The sequence below is a fragment of the Dipodomys spectabilis genome, unplaced genomic scaffold, assembly GCF_019054845.1.
Source record: "Dipodomys spectabilis isolate Male_0828 unplaced genomic scaffold, ASM1905484v1 ptg000017l, whole genome shotgun sequence".
Taxonomy (NCBI): domain Eukaryota; kingdom Metazoa; phylum Chordata; class Mammalia; order Rodentia; family Heteromyidae; genus Dipodomys; species Dipodomys spectabilis.
In genome coordinates this window covers 12,679,794-12,701,880 of record NW_024870694.1, presented here as the reverse complement: position 1 = coordinate 12,701,880, position 22,087 = coordinate 12,679,794, and the positions used below count along the sequence as shown (strand labels likewise).

General features: G+C 36.0%; 1 protein-coding gene across 5 annotated transcripts in view; it reads left to right on the top strand.

The window, feature by feature from the left end:
* Opa1 (OPA1 mitochondrial dynamin like GTPase) overlaps positions 1–22,087 on the top strand; it is a 78,868-nt gene that overhangs the window by 34,807 nt on the left and 21,974 nt on the right. For all 5 annotated transcript variants that reach the window (XM_042667418.1, XM_042667417.1, XM_042667398.1 and 2 more), the window contains 8 exons: positions 1,859–2,024; positions 3,642–3,794; positions 5,432–5,540; positions 5,973–6,052; positions 10,253–10,393; positions 12,681–12,797; positions 15,122–15,215; positions 15,968–16,078. In XM_042667418.1, the coding sequence (XP_042523352.1) occupies positions 1,859–2,024; positions 3,642–3,794; positions 5,432–5,540; positions 5,973–6,052; positions 10,253–10,393; positions 12,681–12,797; positions 15,122–15,215; positions 15,968–16,078 (971 nt within the window). The remainder of the gene's footprint in view (positions 1–1,858; positions 2,025–3,641; positions 3,795–5,431; positions 5,541–5,972; positions 6,053–10,252; positions 10,394–12,680; positions 12,798–15,121; positions 15,216–15,967; positions 16,079–22,087) is intronic.

The window sequence follows — 22,087 nt, the reverse complement described above, 5'->3', positions numbered from 1 at the left end:
CTTTTGTGAAATTTTTATAAATAAATCCCCTAAGGAAAATTATTGCCTTCAGTTTGTTTTATGTGAATTTGGATATCTTTAAATTTATTGGAACGAGTCATTATAAACAAGTAAACTAAGCATGGTAGCACAACCCTAAAATCCCAGCACTCAGGCAATGGAGACAGGAAGATGATAAGTTCCAGGGCACCCTGGGCCCCATATCAACTTCATGATATTCTGTGATGCTGTAAATACCATGCCTGGAATGAATGAATGAATGAACAAATATTCTATGTCCTTCAAACAAGCTGTATATAAATAACCTTGAAATATTTGCAATCATATTTTATTTAACAAATTCCTTATGCCTAAATTATCTAACAAAATTTGTAGTATTATTAAGAATTTATTGTTTTTAGAGAACTGTCCTTTGCACCATCGATGTTATTTGTAGTGCCCAAGTGCTAATTACAAGTTATCACTACAAAATCAAGACATTCATTTGAATTAATTTTCCCGTCTCAGTGCCTTTTCTTCCTCAGTCATGATATCTATTTTTTCTTTAAGTCATCAGTATTTGCCCATTTTTAATCTTTCCTTACCCAAAAGAAAGATCTGATTTTACCTCCAACTTAATGGTTGGTTGATTAATTAAATGAGTTTGTAAAACAACTTATGTTTATTTTTGTTTTATGTTTATGTTTGTTTATGTTTGTAGTGTAAGTCAATTCAATAGCTTTGTGTAAATCAGTTCATTTTTGAAGTTACAAGAGACAAACAAAGACATAAGTTGTATGTGTTTGTGTGTGTGGTATTAGTTGCCATGCTAGGAGATATACATAAAAGTGATTTATAAATTATTGCTAATGAGCTGAAGATGTAACTCAGAAATAGAATACCTGCTTAGCATATATAACTATGCATTTTTTATCTCAGAACAACAAAAGGAAAAAAACTAAATAATAATGCTATTTATGGTAGGAAAGATGCAAAATAGTGCCTGACTTGTGAATATTTACTAATACTAGGAAAACAAGCACAGGAGAAGGTGCTTATAATTATTAATTACTAGAGGTGTACAGACCATAATGAGACACCATTGTAAATCTACTAGAATAGCTAAAAGTTAACATTGATCCTGTCAAATGTTAGCAAGAATATAGAGCATCAAAAACTCTCATTCTCTTCTAATGGGAATGTAAAATGATATAACTATTTTGGAAAGCAGTCTTTTTTTGGTATCTTAAGAAGTTAAACACAAACTGATTTGTTGAATTAAGACCCTTTGTACAACTACTTAAAGATAATTTTTAAAGACATTGTTCAAAAATAAATATACTCATTACCAAATTTAAGTAAAAGTCGTTAAACACATAATTGTCACGTGATCCAGCCATTCCACTCCTACATATCCCAAGAGGAATGAAAACATGTATCCATATAAAGGTTTGTGAATTTATATGCCCGTAGTTGCATCATGTGTAATAGCTGACAGCTGAAAATAGCACGTGTCCATCAACAGGTGGATAGATATGCTAATTCATCAATGGACTATTAAGCAATTAAAAAGTGAATATTAATACACATGACACCATGAATTTCAGAGTAATTGTGTTGAGTAAAAGAATATCAACGGTACATGTTATATGATTGCATTATGTGAAATGCTAGAAAATTCAAATTATAGTGGTAGCAAATTGAGTACAACTTCAAAGGATAATGAATATGTTATCTTGATTGATGTGATTCACAGATGCCACACACTTGTCCAAAATTATCAATACTTTATGTATAATTTATTAATAAGTGATACATCAGTGAAGCCATTTTTAATTTTTTAATATTTACACCTTATGTTCTTGAAACTTCATTTCAGGGAAGAAATCCTTCAGCAGACCTTGTGGGAAAGAGTATCAACTCACGTGATTGAAAACATCTATCTTCCGGCTGCACAAACCATGAATTCGGGGACTTTTAATACTACAGTGGATATCAAGCTTAAACAGTGGACTGACAAACAGCTTCCTAATAAAGCAGTAGAGGTTAGGCTATAATTTAATTAAATGGGTAAGAAGCACTATGTGAAAGGAGTAGGAGCTGTGAATTTTAGATTTTATTCTATCACAGCCTCTGTCTTTCATTTTAGCCTTTTGACCTCATTGATGCTTTAGCTCTTCATCTGTTTGGAATTAACCTTACTATTGTTAGCATTTATTACTGTTACAGGATTTTGCTAATTGTGACGGTATTGCCTCCAGGCACTGGTTCTTTTTCCAAAGATGCCATTTAACAAAACTAGCAAAATTTGCTTGAGTGTGAAATGTATTAAACTTCTGGATTGAGATTCTGTGAGGAAAATATTTGACAGATCAAAACACTTTATTAATTTTCTGTAGGACTCAGTTATACCTACATAATCATTAAGATTTTGCCAGACTTCATTTTTGTTACCCAGGTATCTTGGCTTTCCATTAAAAACTGTGATTAACCTTCCTGTTTGCTCATTTGACAGTGTTGCCTACCTCACAGGGCTGTTGTAAGGATTAAGTGAGTTAATATATGTGAAATTTTTCGATAATACCTAGCCCATAGTGGACTACCCCAGAAAAGCAGCTATTGTTGTATGGTCATCATCATTGTCCTACACATTACTCTATGAAAGTAGTTCTACTAGCTGAGAGTCATTGTATCTTGTGTTCTGCATGAGGTTGGCTCACAGAATTGGAATCAGAGCCCTAAAAGTACTGTTGTCATTCTTTCCTTAGAAATAGTGTGTTGTCAGTGTCTAAATACTAAGGTGTACTTTACATTTTTCTGTCCCTCAGCATTTACCCCTCAAAAAAACTGGAGGAGTACTAACTGCCATCATGTCACTAGTTCTTATTACGGTCGTTAGCAGCCTGTCCCATGATAAGTTTTTGTAACCTAAGCTTCAAACAGTATCATAAAAATGGTAATGGTTCTGTCTCCTGCCACTGTATGCCCTCCCTCCAGCATTGGTTGATTAAAAAGAGCCTGGACCTGGTGAGGCTCAGGAAGCACCCTGCCACTCTGTCTTTTGGACCTATCCTTATTGCATAATGTCTTCGTGTTTAATCAGAACAGGGAAAATACATAATCCAGCATTTAAAGGCCCACTTAATCAAAGTAAATCTAATTCTTTTGGCCTGTGTTCTACCTTTCACTATTTAAAGAAGTAGATGTTAGCTATTATACAAGCATATAACTAATTAATATTCGGATGTGCTTGAAAATACTAGTGCACTGTTTATTATTTGGCTTAAAGACAAAAATGTAGAAATGATTGACTCAATAACTAAGAAATTTAGGGTTATGGAAGTCAATACATGAACTAAAGATCTAAAAATAGTTTCCTGTGAGAGTGCAGGTATACTGTTTTCAAATTGTTCAAAAGAGCTGGAGATGTAGATATTTATAAGAAGTCTCAAGTTTTGAATGTTGTTAGCCAAGTTTTTGAAAATTGAGCACATTGTGCTAAAATGTGTAAAACAGTAAGTTTATATTTGCTACCTTTTTTATGAATGTGTTTCATGTGTGTTTTCAGATAAACTGACTTGTCAGTTATCTATTTGGCTTGAATTTGCATTATTTTTTAGGCTATATAATAAATAAAAAATATTTCTTTTAAACAATACTAGGTTGCTTGGGAGACCCTACAAGAAGAATTTTCCCGCTTCATGACAGAACCCAAAGGAAAAGAACATGATGACATATTTGACAAACTTAAAGAAGCTGTTAAAGAAGAGAGTATTAAACGCCACAAGTGGAATGACTTTGCTGAAGATAGCTTGGTATGTTGTTTGTATCATTGGGGTAGAAACAGCATTTTGGTATGAGTGCTCAAATTAACATCCTTTCATAGGAGACTATTTTTATATGAGTACTCAAATTGCATTCTTAATTCAAAATAAGGAAATGTATTCATGGGCTGTTATCTATAATCTGCTCTTTAACATTCTCTAGTCTCTTTTTTTCTTTGGTCGGTCATGGGGCTTAAACTCTGGGCCTGCGCACTGTTCCTCGGCTCTTCAGCTCAAGGCAAGCAGTCTTACCACTTGAGCCACAGCGCCACTTGCGGTTTTCTGTCGGTTTACTGGAGATGAGTCTCACAGACTTTCCTGCCCCACCTGGCTTTGAACAGTGATTCTCAGATCTCAGTCTCCTGAGTATCTAGGATTACAGGTGTGAGCCACCGGCACCCAGCTCCTTTTCTTTTTAATATTGATATTGGGACTTGAACTCAGGACCTTGTACTTGCCAGGCAGTTGCTCTAGCACTTGAGCCACATCTTTGCCCTAGATTATATTCTTAAGCAGTTGCACCAGTATAGTTGATATTAACACTCTAAGGAAACAAAGATTTCTTTTGGTTCATGGTTTCAAAGGCTCATGCTCAAGTAGCTTCATTGCTTTTAGGCCTGTGGCAAGGGCAGAAACATAGCTGGATATAATGGAGGAAAACTGCTTACCTCATTGCAGCCAGGAAGGAGGAAATGAGGGAGGGAAGAGGAGAGTAAATGGCAGGAGGAAGAAAGATAGAGCATGCACAGAGGCACACCTCTAGTGACCCACTTCCTACATCCAGGCTCAACTTCCTAATAGGCCATTTAGCTATGCACTTATCAATTTGGTTAGTTGATAATCCAGTCACCTCTCACCAGTGAGGCCTGTTCTGACTGCAAAGCTTGGCTATTGACCTCTACCACCTGATAAACTTGGGTTATATATAATATTTCCACCACATAATTAACCTTTGTTATGTACCTGTTCTATTTAGAGTCATGAATGGTACTGTTGAATGGAAGGATTTACAGTTTTCTAGAAGTGAGTGAATATCTCAACATGGGCTGCTTATAATAATAGTTTTGTTTTGAAGAAATATCTGTCCTTAAAGATTGGCTTTCCGAACCATGCCATTTTCATTCATTCACTTGAAAGTTACAAAACTTGGAAGCAATTTTCACTTGTAAATGCATAGCTGAAATTTATGATTAGCTAGACATTTACATTTGTCCTATTTTTATTGCTAACAGTGACATAATGGTTAGTATTTCTTTTTTTAAATGCTGATACATAGCTCATGTGAGAAACACAGAAGGAAAGATGATATTCATTAGTAACCCTTGGAAATCAGGGTTTGCGTTACTACATTTTATAAAGTTAAATGTATAATACAACTATTCTATTTTGCCCCCATGGTTAACTTGTTTAATTTAGGCCAGGAGAGACTCTCAGTGGTTTATTTTTGAGACAGAAAGCTGACAACCTGGCATATTGAAGGGGCTCCTGCATTGTTTTAGAGGAACATACTGTTACACTGTTTTAATCTGGCTATTATTTTAGGTATTTACTAAGATGATTAGATTGGATAAAATTACCAAAATGAAGAGACCTAGATCAACTTAGCCTTTTCTTTCCTTACCTTTCAGAGGGTTATTCAACACAATGCTTTAGAAGACCGGTCCATATCTGATAAACAACAGTGGGATGCAGCTATCTATTTCATGGAAGAGGCTCTTCAGGCTCGTCTGAAGGATAGTGAGTAGGGACAGACTCTTGAATTCTAAGCATTTACAGTGGCGAAGCAGTCATACAGTGTTAACGAACACTTATAAAAACAAAATTAACGGTTTAACTTGTTTGTTACTAAAGTAGCTGAATGTTATTTGTGGGATTTTGAGTCATTTGTTTTGTTACTACACAAAGGACTAAATTGGACATGTGCCGCTTATATGTACTTATATTCTAAAAATTTATACTTCAGAATGTTTTATTCTCTTTTAGGAATTCAATAAATAAGGGTATTTTTTACAGATTTTATATATATAATTCTTATATATGTCATATCAATCATAATTTCATTTAAACTATTTTTGCAACTATTTAGCAATTAGAAACAGTTAATGAAATAAGACTGTTATTAGTTAAATAGAGTTCTTGATGAATTAATTTTTAAAATTCTTTTCCTAGCTGAAAATGCAATTGAAAACATGATAGGTCCAGACTGGAAAAAGAGGTGGATGCACTGGAAGAATCGGACCCAAGAACAGGTAAAAACAAAGCTCTGGCCTCATAATAATATCATTTTGTTCATAATTCAAGCATTACATTATAATTTCTGAGCCAGATGTAATGGTTCAACTTGAGGGAGAAACCAAAGGACTGTGGTTTAGGCCAAAAGAAAAACTTCTTTAGACTTAATCTTGACTGATGGCTGGTGACTGTCATCCTAGTGGCATGGGGAAGCACAAGTAGGAGGATCACCGTCCAAACTAGCTCAGCCATAAAGATGAGATTCTTATCTCAAAAACCCCACTGGGGCATGGCTCAAGCAACAAAGTACCTGCTTAGCAAATTTAGAGGCCTGAATTCAAACCCCAGCACACATGCGTGCTCGCACATAAACACACACTCACGCACAATTTTTGCATTAGTCTGGATTAATTTTAAGAATTTCTAATATTTTATATTAACCCTTAATAGGTTTTTAGAATAATGAACAAGCTACATGGAACACATTTTAAAAGTGAGGTAGCTGTGTTAGTAGAAGAAAGGAGAGATAACTTTGTGATATCACTTTCTTCATTTTCCATTGCCTATTCCAGTCTGTGACCATTCATGTGTTTTCTTTATATTTTTGTTTTCATTTTAGTTATTATATAGTTAATCTATTTTTTCTAATTTCCTAACTTCTTGTTTCATACATTCTCTAAGGCATAGCATCATAAATTAGTGACTGGACTCGCACACCTATTCATCTCCATCATACAGGTGGGCTGAGAGAATGAAGTCTGTCAGAAAAAAACTAGGGAATCCATGAGAGGTTTCTAACTTTAAGACAGAAGAGTCATTGATTAGAATGAGCTGGTATAAACTACAGAAACTGGAGAGAAAAATACATCCAGCCTGCAAGATTAGTGAAGTTGGGCCTCAACAACAATCACAGAACTTGCCTGAGCAATCAGTGGTAAACATATTTTGACCTAACACACTCGGAGAGAAATAACTTCCCAATGTAAGGTTTTTTGCTCTGGAAGGTGAACATAACAAAGATTCCTTCAAGAGAAGCAAAGGGATTTGTTTTAAGGTCAGTGTAAAAGATTTGGAAGCCTAAGAGAGGAATCTGGAAACCTTCTCTCCAAAGTTTTCAGGGAAGTATTTGTAAACTTAGAGGCTTGACTGTGAACAGAAGCCACAATTTGAATATAGAGGGGAAGGATATTAGACTTCTGGGGAAATATATATATATATAATATGTATGTATGCTTCAATTTTACCTTTAAAAGATGGCCTCATGTCAGATTCACTTGGTTTAAGTTCTTTTTAGCCTTTCTGTCCATCCCACTTCCAGTTGTAACTGCTGTTCTAGATCTCATTCCTGGTGGTTACAGTGAGAAGCCAATTCTAGCAAAGCTTGAGCATATCTCCAGGACTAACATTGCAAATTTACCCTGCTGTAAAATTCCATTTGGCAGGAAGATACACTTAAGATTGTCCTGTACTAGAGTATTCCAAGCTCTAAAAACTGCTTTATGTTACTTTTTCCTTAGTGTTCTAGGAAAATTAACATTCTCATCATGTCTGAGCTGACCAGCTGCTGTGTTGTGCTAACAGGAGAGATGATGGTGAAAAGGGTGAAGCAGGCTTGGGCTAGGGCTAATTGGGGAACACCATTATCAGGGTGTTCATGCCTACTACAGATAGGATAGAGACATAGAACTATATAGTCAATTTTCTCTTCAGGAAATATTTTTGTTATAATGTTTATAATGTCAGATATCATTAATTGGTAGTTCCATTTATAAGCTGAATAGTGGCATTTAAGTGGTTTTGTTGAAGTACTTGGAATTTAGTGGTGGTATAGTTTGGAGCAAAGTGCTGTTTTAGTAACTTGTTTACAGTAATAAGTTACTTAGTTTATTTTATCCTCCAATTTTGAATTCAGGAAATAACAAGATAAATTTAATTTAACACAGTATAAGAATTTGTTTCTAGCCGGGCTCTGGTGGCTCACGCCTGTAATCCTAGCTACTCAGGAAGCTGAGATCTAAGGATCGCAGTTCAAAGCCAGCCTGGGCAGGAAAGTCCGTGAAACTCTTATCTCCAATAAACCACCAGAAAACCGGAAGTGGCACAGTAGCTCAAGTGGTAGAGTGCTAGCCTTGAGCTTAAGAGCTGAGGGACAGTGAGTGCTCAGGCCCAGAGTTCAAGCCCCACGACTGACCAAAAAAAAAAAAAGAATTTTTCTTTTTTTTTTTTTTTTTGTGAAAATACTGTACAGAGGGGTTACAATTACATGGGCAAGATAATGAGTACATTTCTTACCAAGCATTGTAGCCTCCTCTTTTGTTTCCCCTTCCCATCCTTCCCCCCACCCCCCCCCCCCGTGCCCAATCTACCCCGCTCCCCCCCTTCCCTCCTTCCCTCTCCCCCTTCCCTCCTCCCCTCCCCCTGCACCAAAGTTGTAAAGTTCATTTTCGACATAAGGACTTGTACATCTCATTGTTGCAGTGGGTCCACCTGTATCCCTATTTAAACAATTTGTTTTTCCCCTTCCCCTCCACAAATTATACCAACATTAAATACAGTGAAAGCAGGGGTTATACTGTGGGGGAGGGACATACAAAGCAACAAACAAATAATCTTATAAATGTGTTAGAAACAATCGCAAGAAAGAAAAAAAAACATTTGAGTACATATCTTGGGGTTCATTTCCCTAACATCACCATATCCGACCTTTTCTGCTTGACTCAGACATATACTAGATATTGCAAATAAGGGAAACCATGGGACCTATGTTTCTTTGGGCCTGGCTTACTTCACTTAATATAATTTTTTCCAAGTCTTTCCATTTCCTAACAAATTTCTAATATTATGTTTTCATACATAATGTTTTCAACATTAGTACAATTCCTTTTTTGTTGAGGAGACTAATGAACAATTACAGATGAGAGACTGAAAGTGAATTTAAGAATGATAGATTCCTCAGGAACAGTGTATAAAGGGTTTTTTAAAAAAACAAAAACTAGGGCTGGGAAGTTGGCTCAGTAGTAGAGCGCTTGCCTTGCATGCCTGAGGCCCTGGGTTCGATTCCTCAGCACCACATAAGCAAAAAGAAAAAAGCCAGAAGTGGTGCTGTGGCTCAAGTGGTAGAGCGCTAGCCTTGAGCTGAAGAGTTGAGGGACAGCACCCAGGCCCAGAGTTCAGGCCCCACGACCGGACCCAAAAAAAAACAAAAAACAAAAAAGCTATATTTTTGTTTTAGTTGGAAAAGAAAGGTATTGCCAGCTACAAGTCTTTTTTTTTAAATTTTTTTTTATTGTGAACATACTGTACAGAGGCGTTACAATTACATGGGCAAGATAATGAGTACATTTCTTATCAAGCATTGCAGCCTCCTCCTTTGTTTACCCTTCACATCCCTTCCCAGCCTCCACCCGTCTCCCCACCCAAACCTCCCCCCCCCCCACCACCAAAGTTGTAAAGTTCGTCTTCGACATGACAACTTGTACTTCTCATTGTTGCAACGGGTCCACCTGTATCCTTAAACGACTTGTTTTTCCCCATCTCCTCCACAAATTATACTGACATCAAATATAGTGAAAGCAGGGGTTATACTGTGGGGGGAGGGACATCCAAAGCAACAAAGAGATAATCTTATAAATGCTTTAGAAACAAATGCATGAAAGAAAAAAAAACATTTAAATGCATATCTAAGGGTTTATTTTCCTAACATCACATTATCTGACCTTTTCTGCTTGACTCATACATATACTAGATATTGCAAATAAGGGAAACCATGGGACCTATGTTTCTTTGGGCCTGGCTTACTTCACTTAATATAATTTTTTCCAAGCCTTTCCATTTCCAGGTACAAGTCTTTATAGGTATTTATAAGACATTGCCTTTTCCCATGTATTTAGAATATTTGTTCAAAAGACCCAAATTCTACCCTGAAGTTAAGAAAGAAAGTATATAGTAAAGCACCTGGTGCTATAACCTCAACCGTACAATATTATAGTAAAAGCAAAACATAATAAATTTTCCCCCTTCATTAAGACAAGTTGCTCTGCATTTGTTGGTCTCTTTCCCACATTCACCAGCCAAGATACTAAGTCCTTTCTTATTTATTATTGTAGCTAAGCTTGGGTCACCTATTGTGCATAGTGTATTTATTATAATGGGGACTCCGTTTTTACATGTGCCCAATTAGGAACCGTCTAACTGTGGTTCTTTTGAATATTTTAAAGTGTGTTCACAATGAAACCAAGAATGAACTGGAGAAGATGTTGAAGTGTAATGAGGAACATCCAGCTTACCTTGCAAGTGATGAGATAACCACCGTTCGGAAGAACCTGGAATCCCGAGGAGTGGATGTAGATCCAGGCTTGGTAATAAATATTGCTGGAAACACCACATCTGCATCTTTTAATAATTGCCTCTTAAAGTACAGTGTCACTACTCATGCATTCTTAGATATCTAGGGAATTAAATTTTACTTTGATCATGTGTACATTACTAACCGTTTTGATTATGTGAAGAGTAGGATTTTGTCCTCAGTTTTCTTAAAGGGTAACTTGTAAATGGGGAAATTAAGATTTAGAACATTGGATTTTCTTGGGCAAGTTAAACAGTTTTACTGTTTTACTTCTTTTCACGTGATTTCAGATTTTAACACAACCTAGGGCTTGCTTGTATTCATATATAGCTATTGAAACACGTTATTTAATTTGCTTTAAGTAAGTTAGAAAAAACAACATTTTTATTAAATTCTCTCACTTGGGGTTTTCTTTTTATTCATGATTAATACAAGGATAAAGATAATCTATACTGTAGGCTACATTTTTAGTGTTTATTTACAATAGCTTAAAAAATAAACTTTCTGTCTTTCTGTACTTATGTTTTCACTGCTTAGTATTTAGAATACAAAGGATTCCAAAGTTTGTTTCAATATTAGCTTAAGTGAAACCTAGTTAGAAAAGTAAATATATTAGGGAAAGCAAGCATATAAAAAATTTCAGAATAAATTATTTTAGTAAAGATGATCTGGTATGTTTCATGAGATTTTTAATTTGGATAGTATGGATTTAGTTTTTCCACAATTGTCCTAACAATATGTTGTATAGCTTGAGCATCCCTCATATGAAAATTTGGAATCTAAAATGTTAAAATCTGGCCAGGCGCCACTGGCTCACGCCTGTAATCCTAGTGACTCTGGAGGCTGAGATGTGAGGATCTCCGTTCAAAGCCAGCCTGGGGAGGAAAGTCCCTGAGACCCTTATCTCTGATAAACTACCAGAAAACCAGAAGTGGGACTGTGGCTCAAGTGGTAGCCTTGAGCTGAAGAGCTGAGGGACAGGGTCCAGGCCCAGAGTTCAAGGTCCACGACTGACCAAAAAAAAAAAAAAATTGTTTCAAAATCTGGAACTTTTCAGCTCCTACTTTCCTACTTGATGCTACATGAGGAATACTCTTCGCCTGACCTCATGTGACTGATAGAAGTCAAAATGCAGAAACACTGAAAATATTGTATGAAATTATCTTCTGGCTATGTATGTAAGGTACATGACACAGAAGTGAATTTCACGTATGGGACTGAGTCCCATTCCCAGCATCTCATTGTGTGCTTGCAGGTTTTCTAAAATCTGAAAGAATTCCAAGGTGTGAAATACATCTGGATGTAAACATTTTGAATAAGAGATACTCAACGTGTATTCAGTTTGATTATTTTTAAGCTATATGACTCTAAGGTTAATGTAATAGGAAGTATTTTCTCTTGATAAAAATAAATTTTTCTTGGGATTAAAAAAAAATTATCTAGAAGCAGCACTGGGCTCAAAGTGGTAGAACGCTAGCCCTGAGTGAAAGAGCAGGGACGGACAGTGCCCAGGCCCTGAGTTCAAGCCCCACAAATGACCAAAAAAAAAAAAAATGCCTACCAATGCTCATTTTTTTTAAGCTGTTTTCTATAGCTTTGAATATGGACTGAATACACATTTTAATTTCTATAAGCAATAAAATCAGTTTTTTTTTTTCAAGTACCACTGTTCAATGTACTTTCTAAGACTATCAGGATATTGGGCAGACAGGAGGTAAGAATTCTAGTATAATACCATGGCTTTACTGGTTATGTCACTGAGTAATTCATATCTCCTGAGCCCCACATTCTTACTGTCAAATGCTGTTGAAATTTGTTTTACTCACAACAGATAATAAGTATGATAGCACACTGACTAACCTAACAGACTAAAATAATAGTGTGATAGAAATCATACTGGTACAGTAACAGTATAATTTAATTATCAGAAAAAAGATTGTTGGGTAGATAGGCGTCTGAAACCAGCTTCTTGGTTTCAGCTGTCCTTAAAAAAGCTTGAAGCCTCCTTTTGCCTTTATTTCTTCACATTTGCCTACACAAAGATATCCCTACTTCATCTACTCTCCTAAATGATCGTTTGAATATAACAACAGTAAGATATTGCAACTGAAAAAATATAAATGAATAAAAAGGTTAAAGTAAAATAATGTTTCTGTTGCCTTTATATAGTCAATTTTATAGTAAGCTTTTGTGTACATATTTTATGTACAAATTCTCAATGTATATGATAATATGAAATTGAACATTAATTCTTTGGCTTCTGTTTCTTTTCTCTTTTTATTTATTTTGTCACTTTTTAGATTAAGGATACTTGGCATCAAGTTTATAGAAGACATTTCTTAAAAACAGCTCTACACCACTGTAACCTTTGTCGGAGAGGTTTTTATTACTACCAAAGGCATTTCATAGATTCTGAGGTAAGGCTTCCCCAAAACAAAAGGAAATGTTTTTTAGCAATGGTTGTATAGAGATTTTTAAAAGCAAGCCTTAGCTGTAGTATTAATATTAAGCCATTTGCTCAATTGTAAAACAAATACATGTAATTTAAAAAGGAAACTTAACTCGTTTCTCTTCAAAGGAATTTGCCACTTTAGGGTAAAAACCTTTGTTAACATTTTTACACTTGTCTATTCAACTTTTTCTGTACATGGGGAGAGTGTACATATGTTGATAACATAATCATCTATTTGCTGAATGGAAACCCTACTGAGAAATTCCCATGTGTCATAATTCCATCTTTTTTTTGGGGGGGGGGGGGTGCGATCCAGTCGTGGCGCCTGAACTCTGGGCCTGGGCGCTGTCCCTTAGCTCTTCAGCAAGGCTAGCGCTCTACCACTTAAGCCACAGCGCCACTTCCGGCTTATTTCTTTTTTTTATGTGGTGCTGAGGAATCGAACCCAGGGCCTCATGCATGCAAGGCAAGCGCTCTACCACTGAGCCACCTTCCCAGCCCCATAATTCCATCTTTGTGGCACTAAAATCCTGTTTTAAATTATTATAAACTTCTTTACAGTTTGTTGTATTTCATAAAAACAACCTCTAGGTGGCAGCAGACTGATGTATTTTGAGAATTTTCATGCAAATACTTAGTAAGCCAGACCCAAAGAAGTACAGGTCCCATGGTTTTCCTGATTTGCAATAACTAGTACATGTCTAGGATAATTTTATCAGATGAGCAGAAAAGTTCAAAAGCTATATACAAATAACCATTTAAGATGATGCTAAATGAAATGAACCTCCAAATATGGACACAAGAGGCTTTTCTTTGTTGTTGTTGTTTTTAATGTACTATGTGATTTTTTTTTCTTGTTTCTTTTGTATGTTCTTCTCCCTACGGTATATTCTCTGTTGTCTCTGTATTTGATTTTGGTACCCTGCATCTTGTATATAAATTTATCTAATTTGGGGACAGGAAGGGGAATAACGAAATGCTGAAACTAGGACACAAGATCACTTATTGCAACAAAGAATAATACTCACAAGACACTATGTTGGAAATTATTTTTACAGCTTCAAGGGGGAGAAGTGGAAGAAGTGAGGAGGGAAGGGATAGTAGGAAAAAAACAAATGAGGTAACAATGTTCAACAAGAAATGTATTCATTACCTTACTCATGTAACTAACCCCTCTGAACGGCATCTTTACAGTGAAAATTTTAAAAAAGCTCTATTAAACCAGGCACTAGTGGCTCAAGCCTGTAATCCTAGCTACTCAGGAGGCTGAGATCTGAGGATCACAGTTCAAAGCCAGTCCAGGCAGGAAAGTCTTTAAGACTCTTATCTCCAATTAACCACCTAAAATACGAAAATAGAACTGTGGCTCAGAGTGGTAAAAGCCTTGAGTAAAATACCTCAGGAACAGTGCCCATGTCCTGAGTTCAAGCCCTACCACCAGCCAAAAAACAAAACAAAACAGAAAAAGCTCTAATAATCAGTAGTTTTATAAGTTGAAAATGTTTATATTTTTTCAGCAACTTAAAAGAAGTTTGTATTTAAATACATAAAGGTGGCAAGCTTCTTTCATATCTTTTAATTGTTAAGACCTTCCTCTACAAAAGAAGCTGATTTTTAAAATAAATAATACCCAGTTGAATTTTTTTTTTTTTTTTTTTGTTGGTCGTGGGGCTTGAACTCTGGGCCTGGGCGCTGTCCCTCAGCTCTTCAGCTCAAGGCGAGCGCTCTACCACTTGAGCTACAGCTCCACTTCCGGTTTTCTGGTGGTTTATTGGAGATAGGAGTCTCACGGTCTTTCCTGCCCGGGCTGGCTTTGAACCGCGATCCTCAGATCTCAGCCTCCTGAGTAGCTAGGATTACAGGCGTGAGCCACCAGCACCCGGCTCCCAGTTGAATTTTTTAAATGATAGTTCACAAAGAAAAGAGGTTAGCCTGAATATATTGAAGATAAATTTGGGTATATTTAAGATAAAGATAGGTGTTATCTAACTGTAAGTTGCAAGTATATTCTATGAATTTCTACTTGTATATAAATAATGAAATTCTGCCCTTCCTAAGTCCATGTACATCAGTGTTGAAACAAAGCTTTATAGTTGTAGGAGAGATAACCCACCCACTCCCAAATCAGAAGTTAGGATGAATCTGTGTATTTTATATCTACAGTAAGAGGTATATATTAAATTTGAGTATTTTTTAAATTAAAGTTTAGGAGTACTGACTTTGAAAATTACAAACAGTACACAATCATGTTTTTTATTTTAAATTTGCATCTGATCATCTTTATTTCAGCTGGAATGCAATGATGTGATTTTATTTTGGCGAATACAACGCATGCTTGCTATCACTGCAAATACTTTACGGCAACAACTTACAAATACTGAAGGTAAGCCATATGGAGACCATTTTCTAGTTTTCGCTTTTCTTTTTCTTTTTCTTTTTGTACCTGTACTGGAATGTGAACTAATAGCTTCTCACTCTACTCAACTGGTGATTTACTATTTAAGCCATGTCTCCAGTAGTTTAATTAGCTGGTAAGTTGGGGATAGAACTCTTAGGGACCTTTCTACCAAGGCTGGCTTTAAACCTCTTATCTCAGCCTCCTTGAGCCACTGATAACTGACTGATTTTGACATTTTTAATAAAAGTTTGCTAATATACTTCCATAAAATAGATTTGTTAGAGATTTGAAGTTTTTTTAAAAGGAGGATAAGATCTGAACAAAGGGCCTTGAACTTGTTAGGCAGGAATTCTACCACTTGATCTACTTCTCTAGCACTTGGAAAAGAAATTACAATTGAAAATGACGGGTAATAAGACATGCCAGTGTCTGCCTTCATTACATAAAAATTCTAAAAGGAAGGGGCTCCTAAGCATCACTCAGTTTGGAAGAAATCTGCATTTCTACTACAATGATATGGCTTAAGAATGTATTGTTTTCTAGGAAGATGTATACATTGCACACTGATAAAAGTGTTGGAGAATGGTGGACATTTTCTCTGTAACTAAGAAATACAAATTTAAGAATGGAACAGAATGATTATAAATAGCTTGCTTTCCATATATAGTTAATTTTACCATTTTGTGCAATCATAAAAACGTTTCTCAAGGTTTTTTTAATTTGTTTATTGTAAACAGTTAGGCGATTAGAGAAAAATGTTAAAGAGGTATTGGAAGATTTTGCTGAAGACGCAGACAAGAAAGTTAAGTTACTTACTGGCAAACGAGTCCAACTGGCTGAAGACCTCAGTGAGTAGTTCCTCCTTCCCTATTGCCTATTTGCCTTCGCATTTCCCCTTATTCATCCAGTTATATCCAAATCTAAGAAAAGTTCATATATCTACCAGGAACTCATTTTTTACCTCTAAATGGCTGGAGTAAGACACCATCCCAAAGACACGTCACTTCCAAGTGCTTTAATGTGTATTTCCTAGAAATAAGATTTTTCTCCTAGCAGCTACCACAGTCAGGATATCAACAATGACATGTTACTGTATTTAATTCTTAGACCCTAGTCAGGTTTTACCTGTTGTTCCAACTTAGTGCTCCCATAACAAAATGTTCCAGGCTCATTCTGTAATCCAAATTCCTTCCTGGAATTTTGAAACCAGGATCTGAAAATTAGATATGCTTGTTGTTATTGAAATATGTATCGCAGTTCACAATTCCCAGGCCTTCTCTATGGTGTTAGGATAAAAGGTATGTGTGTACACACAAACACACACACGTGCACACGCACACGGGTGCATGCGCGCACACACACACCTCTATTATTGGATCAGGTCACTCACACTCTGAATCCTGGCCAGGATTTAACATCTGTCATGAGCCACTATGTCTTTCCTTTCCCTCTGCACCTATACCAGCTTGGCACTAGTAATCACTGTCTCTTTATTCAGAATGAAGCTGTGTTCTTTTTTTGCTTTAAGATTAAATCACATAAGTTAGTTAGATCTTTGAAAATTCAAGGATATCAGTGAAGCATTAATATTAAATAAATACTGGTGGTCAGTACTTATGTTTTTTGCTTATAAAACAAAGTATTTGCTCTTCCATCATGTATTTAAATTTGCTATTTATGTTTTCTGATATCTAAATAAAAGTAAATGATGAACAGATAGAAGTTCTTTTAAATTCAGTTTCTATGCTGAGCTTATATTACTACAATTCAGTCACAGGAATATTTGAAGGAAACCAGACAGGAGGTTGGTATTTTGTACCTATGACTAGGCAGGGCTGTATTTTTGTCACCCACTCTTCTCATCCATTCTTCCCCTCTAGTTATCTGAGCTTTTCATTGCTTTTTCTCTCCTCTGTTCTTCTTTTAAATGGTGCTTGTTTGAAGTGCATCTCATTTTAGCTTTTATTTCCATTTCTGTCACATAAGTTTTTTCCTATCACTTTGATAATATAGGAAATTGGTGCTAACAGAAAACACGTATGTTCAAGCATGAACTGTCATTTTTCCACTGTATCATAGGCTAGAAATCTTCAAACCCTTAGCTTCTGTATTTATAAAGGGATTGTTCTTGGTGGTTCTTGGAAGAATCAGTTCATTAAGCTTTTGGAGGTCCAGATTCATAATTATGTGTTAAATCAGCACTGTCAGAGGAAAGGTGTGTCACTCTCACAATGTATGTGATTCCTTTGGAGCCCTCAGGTTATCAGTGAGTTACCTTAATTAATTTTACCAGCATATACATTCTTAAGTAATTGAAAAGAAATGCCTTTTTCCATTTTTTATAATAGAGTCTGAATAAGCATGATATTCTCCACTCCCAATGTAACTATTCAAAGAAAATGTATTACTAACTGAAATACATGCACTGTCAAGCCAAGTCTTATGTTCTCCTTGTGCTTTTCCTGGGAATGTAGTCACTTGACTCAATTGAAATGATTTACTACTTTTGTACAAATAACATTGTGGTGATGCTAATGTTCCAAATAATGTCCTTCAAAGCAAAGAGTTCACCATTGACTGCTTCATCAGCCATACTAAATGAGCCAGTGGTTGAAAAAGTGTTTTCTTTGGTCTAATACTTGAGAATATGGTCATGAGTGCTTTCATCCATAAAACTTTTGAAGTTTTGCAGTCAACTTCTGTAATGTGTGAGCCAAAGCTTCTAATATGTTTTTAGCATATTCACTTAGAACATAGTATGTTGCCTCTTAGAATTTGAGGGACATGATCAAGAATCTTAACTACAATATCAAAATAGTAAAGAGTAGTATAATGTAGAGATTTAAAAATTTTTTATACATTCATGCTTTTTGCCAGTTTTAAACTTAATTGGTTTTAAATCATTCATTGCTTGGAGATTCATTGATTGTACTTTGAGGTATAAGAAATACAACATTACTCTCTGGAATTCTAGAGAAAATACACTTTCACTACTGAGATGAATCCTTGAAACTAGAGTTAAGAGAAGAAATGCAACAGAAGCCTCCTCCTTATTTCACGAGGCCTATTAGAAGAGGAGTCATGCATGGAAACCTGAATTCTTTAGAGACATGGTAGATTGCACAGCTGGAACAAGGAAAGGACAGGGGAGGACTAGAGCACCTTGGGAGTGCTTGAAGAGTGGTGGTACAGATTGCAGAAGCTTTTTGCAGCTTTTAACTGACCAAACTTGGGGTAAATGGGGAATCAAATGACAATAACATTGTGAATCGCTGAATGAACTAGGAATTATGAATTGGTGGTTATACAAATAAAAGAATAAAAAAAGTAGAATAATATAATCACACAAAATATTTCCACCGAAAATGGTAATTAAAAAAGAGAAAGAGTAACTTCATAACAGAGAAAACCTGACAATTGCCACCTTAAGTGGTCAAAGCTAAAATCAGTAATGTTTAAATCAAAACCACATGCCATGTTACAGAATATAGTGGGAAGGACCCTGTATTACTTCTAGGATAGTGTCACTAAAGATATATAACCTAAATTCAATTAAAACTTTACATAAGACAAACCCAAATTAAAGTGTCATCTACAAAATAGCTGGTTTAGCCAAGTACTGGGGCTCATGGTAGCCTGTAATCGCACTTCTTAGGGGACTGAGACCTGGAAGATTATATTTCATAGACACCTGGGGCAGAAAAGTCTTTGAGATTCCATCTCCCTAAGCAGCCATGGATACATGGCTCAAGTGGTAGAGCACCAGCTGTGAGCAAGCCAGCCTAGCAAGAATACAATGTTCAACAAGAAATTTACTCATGTAACTAACTCCTTTGAAAACAAAACAGAAAAGGAAAGAAGGAAGGAAGGGAGGAAGGAAGGGAGGAAGGAAAAGAAAAAGAATACAAGGCCCTGCTTTCGAGCCTTGGAACTGGCACTAAAAAATTAAATAAATAAGCAAATTGTCTGGAATTAAGTGTAGTAAAACCATGAAAGATAAGGACAGACTCAAGAACTATTGCAGGTTGAGAAAAATGAAAAGACATGAAAATTAAATGCAGTCTTGTCCTAGCAGGCTGTCTTTGTCTAAAGGACACTGAGGAGACAGTGAGTGAAATTTGGGAGGTGAGTTTTGCTTGTTGCTTTGTTTGGGGGAGGGAGGAGTTGCTTGATAAATTTGGATTACCTAGGAAATATATTTGTTTTCAGCTATACACAGTACATATTTGGAAGTGATATAGCATAATGACTGTTTCAGGGGGAAAATGTTCTTTGTAAATGTTCCTACTTTTCTGTATGTCTAAGATTTTTTTGTATGAAAAGATTTTTTTAAAAAGGAAGCTATTTTGGTTGTTTTGTTTTGTTGTTTGCCAGTCATGAGGCTTGAACTCATAATCTCAGTGTTCTCCCTGAGGTCTTTTGTTTGTGGCTAGTGCTCTACCACATTGAGCCACAGTACCATTTCCAGTTCTAATGGTTAATGGGAGATCAGAGTCTCTCAGACTTTTCTGCCCAGGCTGGCTTTGAACTGCAATCCTTGGATCTCAAGCTCCTGAGTCCCTAGATTATAGGCATGAGCCACCAGCACCTGGCTAACTACTTGTTTTTGTAACTAATAGATTAGGATCATGTGAGACTTAAAAACATGGTACCTGAAGATATTAAAAAGAGTTGTTACCTCATGGACGATTCGGTAAGATACAGAGCTCATCTTCCTGTATTGGCTCCTTTTTTTTTTTATATAGTCTCTCTCCACACTTAGAATGGTCTTATGTTAAAGTAGGTTCATTACAACCTTCCTGGAATTATTTTGATTTTACAATAGGATTAATTTCAAGGATTTTTTTAACAGTAATATGTTCATTTTAAGTCAGTTGGTATCATATTTGAAAGTATAGAGGGGGAAAGGAATCCTTTGAATTGTGCAGTTAATTTTGAACTATTAACAACTGAAGGATTTTTAACAGCATTAATTTAGAGTAAATATGTTGCATTCCCCATGTAACGTTTTAGTAGTATATCCAATCTGACTGCAATTCTTAAATACTATCTTTGGGGAGGAGTTATTCTTTCTATTGTCACAGATTTTATGATAGCTATCATAGGAAACAAGTAGGAGGACCAACATTTCACAGACTTGCCTTGTCATGTTTTCCCTCACTTGTGCCACTTAGGAAGCTGAGTGACAATGGCCAGTGGTGTTTCAGTTTCACAGTACAAGGTGGACTTCTACTTAATTCTTGTTCCCCAAAGCCCAGGTTAAAATTTTGTTCTCTGTGTAATCAGAGAACAGGAATTAAAAGATCATTAACAATCTTTTAGATTGCTTTTTCTAAGTAAAGACTGATTCTTTTCCTCCTTATTTTAACAATAAAATTATTTACATTTTTGTGCCATAACTTGAAATTATTAATGTGAATCAAAATTTGAGTACTTGTCATGTGCCAGGAAAATGCTTTAGATTAGGTAGATGTGAAGCCAAGATTTGAGCCTAGGTCTTTTAGTTATTGTGCCAAACTAATTTTGGAATTAGAGATAGGGGATGGGGAATCAAGCTGTTGGCAAATGTGTTTCTGCAGAATTTCCCTTTATGTCAGGATGCTTCCTGAGCTGACAGTGCCCTTCACAGGGCACGTCTGAGCCTTAGTGGCAGCCACCACCCTCATCTTTTTTTTCATCCTGTGTACTTCCTAAGATACAAAAACTTTGGAATGTAAACTTTCAAACTACATGAAAAATTTGCTAAAACATCTGAGTAAAGGAACTGTGAAGTGTATCTGAAGCCACTAATTTCCATCATATGATATTCAGCATGGTTCTAAATATGTTCTTGTCCTATCCCTTCATAATTAAGTAGTGTCGGAAGTTGGCAGAAATGCAGAGTGTTCAGTTTTGTTCATCCTTGAGTCTTAGAAAAATCTATTCCCAAAGTTGAGTCTAAAAGTCCAGCTATGACAAATACTGAAAATTTAATCACATAGGGTGACCATTAGTCTTAAGTTTAAGCTTTTCGTTGTATTAATATACTGGTAGTTTGAAATGTTTTCTAACAAGTTTCTCTATCTTCCTGTTTACCAATGAAATGTGAAAACAGTAATAAATTCCTTTACTAGGGTTACCATTGTGCAGGCTTATTGTAATGGTATAGCTTGATAGTCTTAATGCTGGTCGCAGTGTAACTAAAGAGGGTGGTAAATTAGAATTTTCCAATATCCTAAGCTTGCCCTCCTCCCACAATTAATTTGCTCTGCTGACTCCCTACGCGAGGTGGCAACAGCTGGCCTTTTTACTAGATCTCAGAGGGATTAGAGAGCAGGAATGGCAGCAGCATGCTCGGCCTCTTGCCGCTGTTGACTGTTCTTTATTGTTTGATGCCTGAGCATCTCCCAGACAGCAAGCAATTGTTACTGGAAACTTAAAGTTTGTTTCTCTTGGGGATATACAATGCTGTGGGGGCTCCTCTTTGTGTTTCTTCACGTTCCCAGCCTCTTCTTATCCTCCATCCTGTGCTTTCTCTTGGTAATTAGAAAGGAGCGAAGACACAACCTTTCAGTCTTAGTCTATATGAGATTCGGCCATAGCGCTAAAAGTTAGAAACACAGACTGCCGATGCAAAGTTCTTTTTACCATATCTCTAGTAACATAAATCATTTTATAATGATGTTTGTTCTTTGTAGTTAATATGTATTAGCACATTTTGAAATTATAACAAAAAGGGGTGTTGACAAAAAAAGAAGCAGAATGTTGTGACTGCTGTTTCCCTAGTTAATATTAACACAGGAATCCACCATACCTGCTTAAATCTGAAAAGATCCCTCCACTGACTGTAATCATGTTAAAACTTGGATAAAACAGCA